The 16,465-nt window shown below is 46.2% G+C and overlaps 1 protein-coding gene across 3 annotated transcripts; it reads left to right on the forward strand.

Moving 5' to 3' along the window:
• The first annotated feature begins 9,941 nt into the window (after positions 1–9,941).
• Positions 9,942–16,000, forward strand: RHEBL1 (RHEB like 1). Of its 3 annotated transcripts, none has more exons than XM_032294594.1 (8): positions 9,942–10,264; positions 10,805–10,944; positions 13,353–13,420; positions 13,686–13,768; positions 14,159–14,215; positions 14,416–14,463; positions 15,253–15,334; positions 15,492–16,000. In XM_032294594.1, the coding sequence occupies exons 2-8, from the start codon at positions 10,827–10,829 to the stop codon at positions 15,579–15,581; spliced, it is 546 nt and encodes a 181-aa protein (XP_032150485.1). In that variant the 5' UTR covers positions 9,942–10,264; positions 10,805–10,826; the 3' UTR covers positions 15,582–16,000. The 3 variants fall into 3 exon arrangements, with proteins under 3 accessions (XP_032150485.1, XP_032150494.1, XP_032150504.1); XM_032294613.1 differs by having other exon boundaries at positions 10,090–10,264; positions 10,873–10,944; XM_032294603.1 differs by lacking the exons at positions 14,159–14,215; positions 14,416–14,463 and having other exon boundaries at positions 9,948–10,264; positions 10,873–10,944; positions 15,492–15,999.
• Positions 16,001–16,465: the final 465 nt, after the last annotated feature.

The following is a 16,465-nucleotide window of genomic DNA, read 5'->3' on the forward strand; positions in this document are numbered from 1 at the left end:
AGGCTGGTCTTGAATTCTTGGCCTCAAGCAATCCTCCCACCTTAGCCTCCCAAAGCACTGGGATTAAAGGTGTGATCTAGTGCACCCAGGCTGCTTTAAGGATTTTGAATATTGTCCTAAACATGAAAAGCAATTGTAATATTTGAAACAAGGGAATAATCCTGTTGAGAGGAATAGTCAAACTTGCATTTTAAAAGGGAAACTGAGCTGGGCACGGTGGCTCATGCCTGTAATCCCAGCACTTTGGGAGGTCAAGGTAGGAGGATCACCTGAGGTCAGGAGTTCAAGACCAGCCTGGCCAACATGGTGAAACCCTGTCTCTGCTTCAAAAAATACAAAAATTAGCTGGGCATGGTGGCATGCGCCTGTAATCCCAGCTACTCGGGAGGCTGAGGCAAGAGAATTGCTTGCACCTGGGAGGCGGAGGTTGCAGTGAGCCAAGATCTCGCACCATGGCTCCAGTCTGGGCAACAGAGCAAGACTCCGTCTCAGGGAAACACACACACACACACACACACACACACACACACACACACACACACGCACATTAGCTGGGTGTGGTGGTGCACCCCTGTAGTCCCAGCTACTTAGGAGGCTGAGGCAGGAGAATCGCTTGGATCTGGGAGGCAGAGGTTGCAGTGACTAGAGATCATGCCATTGCATTCCAGCCTGGGCAACCTCCCCCCACAACAAAAAAAGGGAAACTAGCAATTGGATAGTACTTACTTATTTATTTGTTTTTTTTTTAGGTGGGGCATTTTTGCTCTTGTTGCCCAGGATGGAGTGCAATGGCATGACCTCGGCTCGCTGCAACCTCTACCTCCCAGGTTCAAGCGATTCTCCTGCCTCAGCCTCCCAAGTAGCTGGGATTACAGGCATGCATCATCACGCCAACCTAATTTTGCATTTTTAGTAGAGACACGGTTTCACCATGTTGATCAGGCTGGTCTCAAACTCCCAACCTCAGATGATCCACCCACATCAGCCTCCCAAAGTGCTGGGATTACAGGCGTGAGCCACCGCATCCGGCCAGATAGGACTTTTTAAGATAGCCTTTATCCCTATGTAGATTGGTCCTCATTTGAGTATTTGAATATCCTTGCTCTAGTTTCAGTCACAAATAGGAAATGCTCCCACTCCTACACGGAGTGTGTTATGAGAACAGATGGTGGGAGTAGTGTAAGGAAATTGGAGCTGGATAGGATAGACTAGGATAGGAACAGAATTGAAGGTGATACCACCAGGCCTGGCTTTGCTTCTCTCAGAAACCTAAACTATGTCTCAACTTGTCTCCTTGGGACTGTATAACCTAAGAACACAGTTGTCTGATTTCAAACCACACGATGTCCAACAGAAGTCCTTTGAACTGGGTACTTCTTCTCTGTTATTCCCTTTTGCTTTCCAGCGATCCATTCAGCAGACCCTTGGCTTAGCTTGGAGCTGAGGGCCACAAGCGGAGTTAGAGCTGTCACCCTAAGAGCCAGGCCTGGGGTGAACATTGCAGCTGCCCAGGGAACAGCTGGTTAAGCCCTCAGCAGCTGCAACAGCAGGGATTCCACCCAACATTTGATCTGGGATTAATCCCATTTCCTCTACACACATCCCATCCTTGTTCCAGCCCGGGGCTAGTCTATAGTATCTTGCAGAATCTTTGAGAATAGATATTGCAGTTCCCTTCCTTAAATAGGTTGGAGGCAAAGTCACCCACCTTCTCATTCTCTTGGAAGCAGCTGGCCCAAAGCACCTTGGGACCGCTACGGAAGGAGGATTTAGGTCTTTCACTCTCTCTCAGCCCCCTTTCCCTCTCTATATATTCCAATAAATTGACTGGGATGAGTAGTCTTTAAATTGTCTGATTTTCAATAACTCAGAATTGTCCAAGGATGATGGGACTTCTTTGTTGAGATGGGAGGAGAATTTCCTTTATCTTTGAAAGACTATACCAAGGCCTAGATACTATTGGTGGGGGTGTCTGGGGAGGATCAAATATCATGTCAGTGGTTGTCACTTTTAAACTGATTGCTTCTCACTTAACTGTGATTCTACAGTTAAAAACAATAGGGCTATATATTCTACTTGGTTCCTATTCACCAGCTGTGTGGCCTTGAGTAAACAGAGGCTACCATTAGGTACTTTCAAGAAGTTGGAAATGAAGAGGTGCTCTGAGATTTAAATAAGGCAAATCAACACAGGAAGGCACAAGGCAGTAATTCCCAGATCCAAACCTGACTCCCTCCCTTCCACACATATTTATTAAGCCTCTGCAAATACTAATAAGCATTGTACTATATTAAGGATTTTGATTATTTTTCTGGAGTCATAAGCAGTCATTTTAGTATACTAAATTAATTAGGTTTTAGCTTGGAGGAGTAGTCTGATCAAATTTGGATTTTAAAAAGATCACTCTATTAGCCGGGCATGGTGGCAGGCGCCTGTAATCCCAGCTGAGATCTGGGGAGGCTGACACATAAGAATCGCTTGAACCTGGGAGGTGGAGGTTGCAGTGAGCCAAGATTGCACCACTCCTCTTCTCCCCTCCCCTCCCCTCCCCCTCTCTTCTCTTCTTTTTCCTTTCTTTCTTTTTTCCATGTCATAGGTCCCAGGAACCATATGATTATTTAATCTTATCCTCAAATTCTATTGGATTTTCTTATAAGCAACTTTAGCCTCTTCAAAGTAGGAATATTTGTGAATTCGTGGTTTTGGCATGATAGTTATTGTTTTTTCTACCACATATTAAAATTACGTAACAAGGCTGGGTGCAGTGGCTCACGTTTGTAATCACAGCACTTTGGGAGGCCGAGGTGGGTGGGTTACTTGAGGCCAGGAGTTTAAGACCAGCCAACATGTGAAACCCTGTCTCTACCAAAAAATACCAAAATTAGCCAGGTGTGATAGCTCATACCTGTAGTCCCAGCTATTCAGGAGGCTGAGGCAGGAGAATCACTTGAGCCCAGGACACAGAGGTTGCAGTGAGCTGAGATCACCCCACTGCACTCCAGCCTGGGTGACAGAGTAAGACCCTGTCTAAAAAAAAAGAAAAGAAAAAGAAAACCAACCAACCAACCTGCTCCCCAAGTACATAACAAAAATTTTAAAAAGTTTGTGTGTTACATAAGTTATTTTGTATACCACTAGTGGTATATTTTGAAAATGGTAAGGTCATAAAGTTTAAATTCTTGGCCGGGTATGGTGGCTCACACCTATAATCCCAGCAGTTTGGGAAGCCGAGGTGGGTGGATCACCTGAAGTCAGGAGTTCGAGACCAGCCTGGTCAACATGATGAAACTCCTTCTCTACAAAAAATACAAAAATTAGCTGGGTGTGGTGGCAGGTGCCTGTAGTCCCAGCTACTCGGGAGACTGAAGCAGGAGAACTCCTTGAACCCAGGAGGCAGAGGTTGCAGAGAGTGAGCTGAGATCATGCCCTTGTACTCCAACCTGGGTGACAGTGAGATTCATCTAAAAAAAAAAAAAAAAATGTAGTCCAGCAGACAGGGAAGAGGGGAACAAACACATTCCAACCTTCTCTGTCTTCCAGTCTGTGTCCAATGCTTCCTATTAGCTAAAGCTAGCTGGAAGCCAGAGGGCATTACTGCTGTCTATAAAGGTCAGCCTTCCAGGAGCAAAGCGCAGAAGGGAGAAGGGTAAAGGAGAATCTGGAGGGGTAAATGGAAAATGTGAGTTAATAAGAACCAGAACTCTATAGTCTGGGTCTTCAGATTAGAAAGAACATGACCATGGCAGGAAGCACCTGAAAGTAACTTCTTAGTTAATGTAACTCGAAGAAGCATGGCAGGTTTGCACTTCAAAATTAAAAAAAAAAAAAAAATTATTGCTATGACTGGAAACCAAGTTTGCATTTTATCTTAAATCTGTATTGACATATGATTTTCAACAGTTGATGCCAAAATTAGATAATAATCCATTTTTCCTGATTAGAAGACCCTAGAACAAAAAGTATTGTTTGGCCAACTTGAGCAAACTTTTAGGAATTATATAATCAAATGTATAATTTATAATATTTAATTTATTAACATATATACTGTATATATTTAAAAGTACATAGCCTATAAAATAATAAACTGATATTATTTTGCTGATTTTCCATTCTTACTTTTTTTTTTTTTTTTTGAGATGAAGTCTTGCTCTGTTGCCCAGGTTGGAGTGCAATGGCATGATCTTGGCTCACTGCAACCTCTGCCTCCTGAGTTCAAGTGATTCTCCTGCCTCAGCTTCCTGAATAGCTGGGATTACAGGTGCTCGCCACCATGCCCGGTTAAGTTTTTGTATTTTTAGTAGGGAAGGAGTTTCACCATGTGAAATGAGTAGGTAAATGGAGAACTCACCATGTTGGCCAGGTTGGTCTCGAACTCCTGACCTTGTGATCCTCCCACCTTGACCTCCCAAAGTGCTGCGATGACAGGTGTGAGCCACTGCGCCCGGCTCTTAAATTTCAAGAATAGTTTTATTCAAACTCTTATTATTATTTATTGAGATGGAGTCTCACTCTGCTGCCCAGGTTGGAGTGCAGTGGTGCAATCCTGGCTCACTGCAACCTCTGTCTCCTGGGTTTGAGCAATTCTCCTGCCTCAACCTCCTGAGTAGCTTGGATTACAGGTGTGTGCCAACGTGCCTGGCTAATTTCTGTACTTAATAGTAGAGACGGGATTTCACCATATTGGTCAGGCTGGTCTGGAACTCCTGACCTCAAATGATCTGCCTGCCTTGGCCTCCCGAAGTGTAGGATTACAGGTATGAGCCACCATGCCGGCCTTATTTTTGGTTTTGAGAGATGGTCTCACTTTGTTGCCTAGGCTGGAGTGCAGTGGCACAAACATGGCTCACTGTAGCCTCAACCTCCTGTGCTCATGCGATCCTCTCACCTCAGCCCCCACAAGTAGCTGGGACTATCGGCATGCACCACTATGCCTGGCTAATTTTTGTATTTTCTATAGCAATGGGGTTTTGCCCAGGCTGGCCTCAAACTCCTGAACTCTAGTGATCTGCTCACTTTAGCCTTTCAAAGTGCTGGGATTACAGGTCTGAGCCACTGCTCCCCGCCCCAAACTTGTAAATTGTACATTGATATGAAAATATTCATTTTTAGGTCAGGCGCAGTGGCTCACGCCTATAATTCCAGCACTTTGGGAGGCCGAGGCAGGAGGATCATGAGGTCAGGAGTTTGAGTCCAGCCTGACCAACATGATGAAACCCGTCTCTATTAAAAAAAAAAAAAAAAGAAAATATTCATTTTTTTTCTTTTGAGATGGAGTTTTGCTCTTCTTGCCTGGGCTGGAGTGCAATGGCGCAATCTCGACTCACTGCAACCTTCGCCTCCTGGGTTCAAGCGATTCTCCTGCTTCAATCTCCTGAGTAGCTGGGATTACAGGCATATGCCACCATGTCGGGCTAATTTTGTATTTTTAGTAGACAGGGTTTCACCATGTTGGTCAGACTCATCTTCCACCCCTGACCTCAGATGATCTGCCCGCTTCAGCCTCCCAAAATGCTGGAATTACAGGCGTGAGCTACTGCACCTGACTAAAATATTCGTTTTCAATATAAGTGCATTTATGATCACTAAATCCTCTTTTGCAACTTATATATGATGTCTGAAGGTGAACTCACCTTGTGGCCATGAGGTGACAAGCATAGGGAAGAGTTAAGAGAACTGCAGGTACCAGACCTGGCATTACGGAGCAACTGGACTGATGCTGCTTACCTCCAGCGTTGTTACTTAAGAAAAATAAATCTTTATTTGTTTAAGCTATTGCAACTAGGTTTTTCTGTTACTGAAGCCAAGTGCATTCTTAATATTCAAGTGGCTACAACAGATTCAATATCAGATAGTTCAGGTTACTGTAGGTCAGGCACCCAATATCGAGGTTTCTATGAGAGATGTCATAGATGACTGACTTCATTGTCTACCATGAAGGTGCAATCAGAGTGTTCCAGGGTAGTGTTTATGGTGAGGATGGAGTCGTAGGGCTCAACTACAGCTGTGGAAACCTGGGGGTGCCAGGTAAATGGAGAACTCCAGCTTGCACTTCTTGCCATAATTAATCTGGTCTGTAGCAGATTGAAAAATATAGCTACAATATTTTGCCATTTCTCTTATGGAGAAATGGAGTCTATTTCCCGATGCCTTGAATCTGGGATGGCTTTGTGACTTGCTTAGGCTACTAACATGGAGCAGAACTTGTGTTGGATGAGTTTCAAAGCCTAAGGCCTCAAGATGCCATGCAGTGTCCTATCTTTGCCCTCTGGGATGCTTCTGCCACCCAAGAAGCTTAGGCTGTACCACTAAGTGGGGCAACAGAAGAACCATCAGTTCAACCCACAGAATCCTGAGAAATAGAGATTGTTTTAAGCCACCAAATTTTGATGTAGTTTGTTATACAACAATAGGTAATTGATATATTAGCGGGCAGGAAGGTGAACCCTAACTGTGGAAAACAAAGAACCCCTGAATACCTGGGCAATGGAGTCCATTAGAAAAGACATGCCGGCAGGGCGCGGTGGCTCACGCCTATAATCCCAGCATTGTGGGAGGCCGAGGCGGGTGGATCACGAGGTCAAGAGATCGAGACCATCCTGGTCAACATGGTGAAACCCTGTCTCTACTAAAAATACAAAAATTAGCTGGGCATGGTGGCGCACGCCTGTAGTCCCAGCTACTCAGGAGGTTGAGGCAGGAGAATTGCTTGAATTCAGGAGGTGGAGGTTGCAGTGAGCTGGGATGGTGCCATTGCACTCCAGCCTGGGTAACATGAGTGAAACTCCTTCTCAAAAAAGAAAAGAAAAGAAAAGACATGCCATATAATTTGGATGCAAACAGAGTAGAGACATTTTTCACTTTTCCCAGATATACTTAAAACAGTTTTCTGGGAACATCTTATCTTTATTTTGTCTCAGTTGTTTGAGACATAGCAATGTATGATGCTGTCACCAGAAATGTTTTTTTTTAGGCTGGGTTCAGTGGCTCACGTCTGTAATCTCAGTGTTTTAGGGGGCTGAGGAGGAAAAGTTGCTTGAGGCCAGGAGTTCAAGACTAGCCTGGTAGCGACCCCCTCTCTCAAGAAAAAAAAAAAATTAGCCGGGCATATGGTAGTGCATGCCTGTAGTCTCAGCTACTCAGGAAGCTAAGGTAGGAGAATCACCTGAGCCCAGGAGGTTGAGGCTGCAGTGCACCAAAATCATGCCATTGCACTCCAGCCTGGGCAATCGGAGGGAGAGCCTGTCTCAAAAATAAATAATAAAATAAAATAAAATAAGATAAAAATAATAAAAAACAAAAGAAATGTTATTCCAAGTCCATTTAACCAACTTTAGGATGAATTGCTTTATTTCTATTTTTATATTGATTATATATTAAATATTTATTTTATATACTACATATTTTAATATATATATTTTTTGGCCACTTATCCCCAAGCTCTATTCTTGTTTTATTTGATCCTATTTTTGCGATCTTTACTAAATAAACAATTTATGCATTATCTTTCAAAGTAATTGATATTTAATAAAAAAAATATTTTTTTTTTTTTTTGAGACGGAGTTTCGCTCTTGTTACCCAGGCTGGAGTGCAATGGCGCGATCTCGGCTCACCGCAACCTCCATCTCCTGGGTTCAGGCAATTCTCCTGCCTCAGCCCCCTGAGTAGCTGGGATTACAGGCATGCGCCACCATGCCCAGCTAATTTTTTGTATTTTTAGTAGAGACGGGGTTTCACCATGTTGACCAGGATGGTCTCGATCTCTTGACCTCGTGATCCACCCGTCTCGGCCTCCCAAAGTGCTGGGATTACAGGCTTGAGCCACCGCGCCCGGCAATAAACAAATAATTAATCAACCAATATCTCCTAAAATGTGCAGGTTTTATAGATTGGCTTATGAAACACCTCATTTTTTGGCTGGGCACGGTGGCTCACGCCTATAATCCCAGCACTTTGGGAGGCTGAGGTGGGCGGATCACGAGGTTAAGAGATCGAGATTATCCTGGCCAACATGTTAAAACCCCGTCTCTACTAAAAATACAAAAAAATTAGCTGGGCGTGGCGGTGCGCCCCTGTAGTCCCAGCTACTTGGGAGGCTGAGGCAGGAGAATTGCTTGAACCCGGGAGGCAGAGGTTGCAGTGAGCCGTGGTCGTGCCACTGCACTCCAGCCTGGTGCCTGGTGACGGAGTGAGACTCTGTCTCAAAAAAAAAAAGAAACATCTCATTTTTTGTTTTTTTGGAGACAGAGTCTCGCTCTGTTGCCCAGGCTGGAGTGCAGTGGCATGATCTTGGCCCACTGCAGCCTCTGTCTCCCAGGTTCAGGTGATTTTCCTGCCTCAGCCTCCTGAATAGCTGAGACTGCAGGCATTCGCCACCATGCCTGGCTAATTTTTGTATTTTTAGTAGAGACGGGGTTTTACCATGTTGGCCAGACTGGTCTCTAATTCCTGACTTCAGGTGTCCCGCCTGCCTCAGTCTCCCAAAGTGCTAGGATTACAGGTGTAAGCCACCATGCCCAGCCTCTTTTTTTTTTTTTTTTTTTTTTTTTATATATATATTTTATTTTATATACAGGGTCTCTGTTCCCTGGGCTGGAGGACAGTGGCATAAACATGGCTCATTGCAACCTTGTCCTTCTTGGGCTCAGGTGATCCTTTCACTTCAGCCTTCCAAGCAGCTGGGACTACAGGCACATGCTACCATGCCTGCCTAATTTTTTTTTTCTTTTTCTTTTTTTTTCTGTATTTTTTTTATAGAGATAGGGTTTTGCCATGTTGCCTACCTAGGGTGGTCTCGAATTTCTGAGCTGAAGCGATTCACTCACCTGGCCTCCCAAAGTCCTGGGATTACAGGCCTGAGCCACCACATCAGGCCAAAACATTAATTTCTAATCACTTTGTCTTTTGCCTTTCTTTACTATAGACATTGGAAAAGAAAATGCTAAAATTTCCAATTCCCTTACAACTACAGATGGCTATATAAAACACACCATCTTTTATAGCACTTAACACTATCTGATATTTCCTGTTTTTTTTTTTTTTTTTTTTTCTTTTTTTTTTTTGGTGAATCGGAGTCTCACTTTGTCACCCAGGCTAGAGTGCAATGGCGCCATCTCAGCTCACTGCAACCTCCGCCTCCCAGGTTCAAGCAATTCCCCTGCCTCAGTCTCCCGAGTAGCTGGGATTACAGGGGCCCACCACCACCCCTGGCTAATTTTTGTATTTTTAGTAGAGACGGAGTTTCACCATGTTGGCCAGGCTGGTTTCTTGGCCAGGCTAGTCTTGAACTCTTGATTTAGTGATACTCCCGCCTCAGCCTTCCAAAGTGCTGGGATTGCAGGCGTTAGCCACCGCGCCCGGCGTATTTCCTTGTTATATGTTTGTTTCTCCCTTCATAAGAGCAGACACATTGTCTGTCATGTCCATGTTCTGTCCCCAAAGCTGAAGCAATGCCTGTAACTTGTGATATATGCTCAATATTTGTTGAAAAATGAATGTTTGAGGATCATGATGATGAAGAAGAAACCTCAGACTACTTGATCATAAATTCTAGCAATTTCCGCAAGAACAAGAATTGCAGTTTGAAATTAGATGCTGCAAGACTGGAAACTTGATAGGTTTGGGGCCAAGGCTGGCGGAAGCAGAGGGAATATATTGGAACTCGGGCCTTTTTCTCCCTATCTAAGGACCCCAGAGATCATGCAAAGGGGAAGGCTGGAATCTTTTGACCAGAAACCACAACAGGTATTTTCCATCTATAAGTATTCGCAGCCACTTTAGCTAGGCTGCAAATGCGCAAACAACTCTAGGACCCCGGGTTCCTTTCCGTTTCTTTATGAATGAACCGGCTCCAGTCTGCGCACGCGCAGCTCCCAGTTCTCCCGCTCCACGTGAGGCCCACCCTTGCCTCCTGCTGGCGGCGCCGCCCTTACCCTTTCTAATGGGCCAATGGCGAGCGGCCTGGGGGGCGGAGCCCGGCGCGGCGCGGCACAGTAGTTCCCCTGGCGCTCGGCTCCCTCGCGTTAGACTTGCTGTGTTGTGATCACGTGGGCAGCTCCGGGCGCGGCGCTTGTTTTGGTTTCCGTCTAACTTGCCCACCGCAGCTTCGGTGTGAACGACTTTCCTGCACTGGTTGACGCGCCTGCCCACACCCTGACCCGGTCTTCGGGCTCTCTCAGCCCGCAGTTTCGCAAGCTCCTGGGGCGGGCTCCTGCCATGCCGCTGGTCCGCTACAGGAAGGTGGTCATCCTCGGATACCGCTCTGTAGGTGAGTCTCCGCCCTGCAAAGCTCGGACGTGCAGCAGCTTTTTAGCCAGAAGAAGCGCACTGTCGCGGGAACGCGACCCAGGGAGGAATGATGACAGCGTAAGGATGGAGTTGTAGAGCGAGGATTGGAAGAGTGAAGAAATAAAGGCTAGTGGTGTCTGGAGGCTGCAGGAAGAGGGAGCACTTAAGGGTTAATGCGGACTCGGCTGCAGGAATCTCACAGTTGTCCCAGCGTTACTTGGGGGATAGGAGTGGGATCACAATTTGAAAACCCGTACTAGGTCTCCTTGGGGACAGATAGTCGCAGATGTCCTGGGGCAGGGTGGACTTGATCCTAGGGAATCTTGGATCTTCCTGCGGGTGGGATGGGATGGGGAAGGCGGCGGGAAAGGCTTCCTGCAGTGCTTCTGAATGCATCCGGTAGCCAAAGTCAGGAGACCCCGGGCGAAAAGAGGCTGAGGGTAGACCAAGAAATAGCATTGCTTGAGGCACTCACAGACTGTGGTGCTAATTTGGGGTCCCCTTTGGTCCTGGGCCACAGTCCGAAAGGACAGAGGATGTGAATGTGGATGGATGATTTGGATACAACTGCCACACTGCTCCCCACAGGGAAAACATCTCTGGCACATCAATTTGTGGAGGGCGAGTTCGTGGAAGGCTACGATCCTACAGTGGAGAATAGTGAGTAGACTTCTCCACTAGTGTGCTGGAGATGAGACCTGGAGGGCTTGGGTACCCCACCCAACTCCATAATGTATTTCTCTGGCGCCAAGGGGCTGATTTATTTAGATTAGATCTAATTTCTTCTTTAGCAATCCTGTTCAATGGATGGCTAGAGTATGGATTTTGCAAGATACTGAGTCTGGGATAGTTTAGATGTAGACATTAAGAACCTTAGCTTGTCTTTGCAGTTACCTGGATAACTCCTTGGAGCTGATCTATGTCACCCCCAGGGTTAAGATGTAAGGGGAGACCAGGTGCAGTAGCTTACGCCTGTATCCTAGCACTTTGGGAGTCTGAGGGGGGTGGATCACTTGAGATCAGGATTTTGAGACCAGCTTGGCCAACATGGTGAAACCTCATCTCTACTAAAAATACCAAAATAAGCTGGTCATGGGGGTGCACACCTGTAATCCCAGCTACTTGGGAGGCTGAGGCAGAAGAATTGCTTGAACCCAGAAGGCAAAGGTTGCAGTGAGCCAAGATTGTGCCACTGCACGCTAGTTTGGGTGTCAGAAACAAAAAAAAGGCTGGTACGGTGGCTCATACCTGTAATCCCAGCACTTTGGGAGGCTAAGGTGGGTGGATCACCAGAGGTCAAGAGTTTGAGACCAGCCTGGCCAACATGGTGAAACTCTGTCTCTACTAAAAATACAAAAAATTAGCTGGGCATGGTGGCACACACCTGTAATCCCATCTACTTGGGAGGCTGAGGCAGGAGAATCGCTTGAACCTGGGAGGCAAGGTTGCAGTGAGCCAAGATCAAGCCATTGCACTCCAGCCTGGGCAACAAGAGCGAAACTCTGTCTCAAAAAAAGAAAAGAAAGAAAATGTAAGGGGGAAGGGAGTGGGAAGGATAAAGATAATTTGATCAATGAGCATAAATATATGGTTTGATGAAGAAATAAGACAGTATTAGATCAGTAGGGTGACTATAGTTTACAATAAGCTGTTTTACATTTTGAAATAGCTAGAAGAGAAAAATTCAAGTGGTTCTAGCATAAAGAAAAGACATATTTAGGGTGATAAATATTCCAGATATACTTTTTTGATCTTTACAAATTATGTGAATGTAGGCTGGGTGCGGTGGCTCATGCCTGTAATCCCAGCACTCTGGGAGGCCGAGGCAGGCAGATCACAAGGTCAAGAGATGGAGACCATCCTGGCCAACATGATGAAACACCTTCTCTACTAAAAATACAAAAAATTAGCTGGGCATGGTGGCACACACCTGTAATCCCAGATACTTAGGAGGCTGAGGCAGAAGAATCGCTTGAACCCGGGAGGCGGAGGTTGCAGTGAGCCGAGATTGCACCACTACACTCCAGCCTGGCAACAGAACAGGACTCTGTCTCAAAAACAATATAATAACAAAAGAAAACAAATTATGGGAATGTATTAAATTATCACATGTACCCTGAAACTTGGTACATCTATTGTTTATCAATAAAGCAAAAGAATATACTTTATTTTTCTTTTCTTTTCGAGATAGGAGTCTTGCTCTGTCACCCAAGCTGGAGTGCAGTGCCACAATTTCAACTCACTGCAACCTCAGCCTCCCAGGTTCAAATAGTTCTCGTGCCTCAGCCTCCTGAGTAGCTGGGACTACAGGCACGCACCACTATGCCCAACTAATTTTTTGTATTTTTAGTAGAGATGGGGTTTCACCATGTTGGCTAGGCTGGTCTCCAACTCCTGGTCTTTTTTTTTTTTTTTTTTTTTTGAGACGGAGTTTCGCTCTTGTTACCCAGGCTGGAGTGCAATGGCGCGATCTCGGCTCACCGCAACCTCCGCCTCCTGGGTTCAGGCAATTCTCCTGCCTCAGCCTCCTGAGCAGCTGGGATTACAGGCACGCCACCATGCCCAGCTAATTTTTTGTATTTTTAGTAGAGATGGGGTTTCACCATGTTGACCAGGATGGTCTCGATCTCTTGACCTCATGATCCACCCGCCTCGGCCTCCCAAAGTGCTGGGATTACAGGCTTGAGCCACCGCGCCCGGCCAACTCCTGGTCTTAAGTGATTCAGCCGCTTTGGCCTCCCAAAGTGCTAGGATTATAGGTGTGAGTCCCCACACCTGATCAAGATTCTACTTTAAAAAATGCTGCCAAAAAAAAAGAAGGTAAGGAGACAGGCAGGTGCAGAGGTACATACCTATAGTTCCAACTACTTGAGAGGCTGAGGTCAGAGGATTGCTTGAGCCCAGGGGTTCTAGGCTATAAGGTGCTAAGAGTACACCTGTGAATAGCTAGTGCTATACAGCCTGGGTAACATAGCAACACCCTCATCTCTAAAATAAAAAAAAAATAAGGGGACATACATCACTGTCCCTATAAGGTACCTCACAGTCAAGTTTTCTTTTCTTTTCAGCTTACAGCAAGATAGTGACTCTTGGCAAAGATGAGTTTCACCTACACCTGGTGGACACAGCAGGGCAGGTACCAGTTGGGGTATGGTATCCAAATGTGGCAGTTCAGCCCTCACAGATGAAGTCTGGTAGTCTTTATGGCTCATCTGTATAGTAGTATTGAAAGCATCTTACCTGCTAACAGTGTGCAGTGCTCATTGGAGCTGCTCCATAAATATTTGTGGAAGTGACTATAGGAGGGAATGCCCCAGGGAGGGTCATGTGGATGTTGTCCCACCAACCTTTGCCACTGGAGTGGTTTGAATCTAGGTAGTGATGTTTCCATTTCTTCCCAGGATGAGTACAGCATTCTGCCCTATTCATTCATCATTGGGGTCCATGGTTATGTGCTCGTGTATTCTGTCACCTCTCTGCATAGGTAAGTGACCAAGGTTTGAGTGGAGGACTGGGGAGGATCTGAGAACTGTCTAATAAAGTTATAGCTCTAGGCCGGGCGTGGTGGCTCATGCCTGTAATCCCAGCACTTTGGGAGGCCGAGGCGGGCAGATCACGAGGTCAAGAGATCGAGACCATCCTGGCCAACATGGTGAAACCCCGTCTCTACTAAAAATACAAAAAAATAGCCGGGCATGGTGGCATGTACCTGTGGTCCCAGCTACTCGGGAGGCTGAGGCGGAAGAATCGCTTGAACCCAGGAGGCAGAGGTTGCAGTGAGCCGAGATTGCCACTGCACTCCAGCCTGGTGACAGAGCAAGACTCCGTCTCAAAAAAAAAAAAAAAGTTATAGCTCCAGTTCTTGTGTTTAAAGCTTCCAAGTCATTGAGAGTCTGTACCAAAAGCTACACGAAGGCCATGGGAAAACCCGGTAAGTGGCCCTGGGGGATAGAGACATAGTATGGGCATGAAGGAGTGGAAGAGAGCAGAGGGGAGAATTGTCCAAGTTAGAGAGGAGGCTGGGATATAGATCTGGCCTGGTCTGATGAGGAGTTGTCCAGCCTTGATGTAAGGAGTTGGGGAATGTGGGGAGTGAGAGGGGATTCTGTAGTAACTGCTGTTTCCTCACAGGGTGCCAGTGGTTTTAGTTGGGAACAAGGCAGATCTCTCTCCAGAGAGGTATGTAAATCTCTGCTACTCAGGGCAAAAGGAAGTGAGCTGGACTAGGAATCAGTCAGGCTCTCATTCTGGCTTTGCCACTGACTCAAGTCATTTCACCTCTCTTTGTCTCTAACTTGAAACTTAAGGAAGATAACACTTCTATCTTAAAAGCCATGATTTCATATTTCAAGCCTTAGTCCTGGATTCACCCATTGCCACTCATTGTTCCATTGTTCCTTTTTTTTCTTTTTCCTTTCTTTTTTTTTTTTTTTTTTTGACAGAGTCTTTCACTTTTGTTGCCCAGGCTGGAGTTCAATGGTGCGATCTCAGCTCACTGCAACCTCTGCCTCCTGGGTTCAAGCTATTCTCCTGCCTCAGTTCCCCAAGTAGCTGGTATTACAGGGACCTGCCACCATGCCCGGCTAATTTTTGTATTTTTAGTAGAGATGGGGTTTCACCATATTGGCCAGGCTGGTCTGGGGCTCCTGACCTCGTGATCTGCCCGCCTTGGCCTCCTAAAGTGCTGGGATTATAGGCATGAGCCACTGCTTCTGGCCTTTTTTTTTTTTTTTTTTTTTTTCTCCTTTTTTAAAAACTTTTCATTTTCTTTTTAGTAGAGATGGTGTTTCACTGTGTTGCCCAGGCTGGTCTTGAACTCTTGAGCTCAAGTGATTCACTGCCTAGGCCTCCCAAAGTGCTGCATTACAGGCATGAGCCACTGTGCCTGACCAGGAAGCCTTGATTCTGAAGATTTTTCAAAGCACTTGCTGCCATTTCTCCATCTTTATGTCCCAAATTTTCTTCCAGAGAGGTACAGGCAGTTGAAGGGAAGAAGCTGGCAGAGTCCTGGGGAGCGACATTTATGGAGTCATCTGCTCGAGAGAATCAGGTGCTGAGCCTGAAGACTAGAAGGGTGGTGGTGATACCTGTGTTTTCCTTATTGTACTGCTTCGTGGTGGGAATGTTCGGGGAATGGGGCTTTCACTCCAGAGCTGGGTGGTATTGACACTGAACTGACTTTTGCCCTGAATCCTCTCCCCTTGTAGCTGACTCAAGGCATCTTCACCAAAGTGATCCAGGAGATTGCCCGTGTGGAGAATTCCTATGGTCAAGAGCGTCGCTGCCATCTCATGTGAGCCCTCAGGTGTGGGGTAACTGCCTTGTTTCTGCCCCTGGCACTTGCCATGTTCCAGTGGGGGCAGACCCTCAGGACTTCATGGGTATGTTTGCCAGCTGTGTACCTGGCCCCTGGGCACACAGTGTGGCATCCTCATATTTGCACACTTTCCCCAGGCTCCAGTGGCCTGGATGTTAATGTTTACAAAGGGGCAAGGACATCTCATGGACACTGGCTGTCTAGCCCTCTGTTTTTGCTAGATGAATTCTGTTATAACCTATGGGGTTAGAATATGAGTCCTGGGCATTATTTATCCAGGACCCATCCTCTTGGGTGGGTTTTGGGTGTTGGCTCGGTAAGGGGAGCTGGGGACTCCTGAAATAGAGCTGACTCCCTGGGGTGACAATGTATACATGCAAATAAACTGAGAAATCTTTTGTTGCTGACTTTTTTTTTTTTTTTTTTTTTTTGGTGAGATGGAGTTTCACTCTGTTGCTCAGCCTGGAGTGGTGCAGTGCCATGATCTCGGCTCACTGCAACCTCTGCCTCCCAGGTTCAAGCAGTTCTTCTGCCTCAGTCTCCTGAGTAGCTAGGATTACAGGCGTCCACTACCACACCTGGCTAATTTTTGTATTTTTTTTTTTTTTTGAGACGGAGTTTCGTTTTTACCCAGGCTGGAGTGCAATGGCGCGATCTCGGCTCACCGCAACCTCCGCCTCCTGGGTTCAGGCAATTCTCCTGCCTCAGCCTCCTGAGTAGCTGGGATTACAGGCACGTGCCACCATGCCCAGCTAATTTTTTGTATTTTTAGTAGAGACGGGGTTTCACCATGCTGACCAGGATGGTCTCGATCTCTTGACCTCGTGATCCACCCGCCTCGGCCTCCCAAAGTGCTGGGATTAC

This window comes from Sapajus apella, unplaced genomic scaffold, assembly GCF_009761245.1.
Source record: "Sapajus apella isolate SASKATOON/1434 unplaced genomic scaffold, GSC_monkey_1.0 scaffold2, whole genome shotgun sequence".
Taxonomy (NCBI): Eukaryota; Metazoa; Chordata; class Mammalia; order Primates; family Cebidae; genus Sapajus; species Sapajus apella.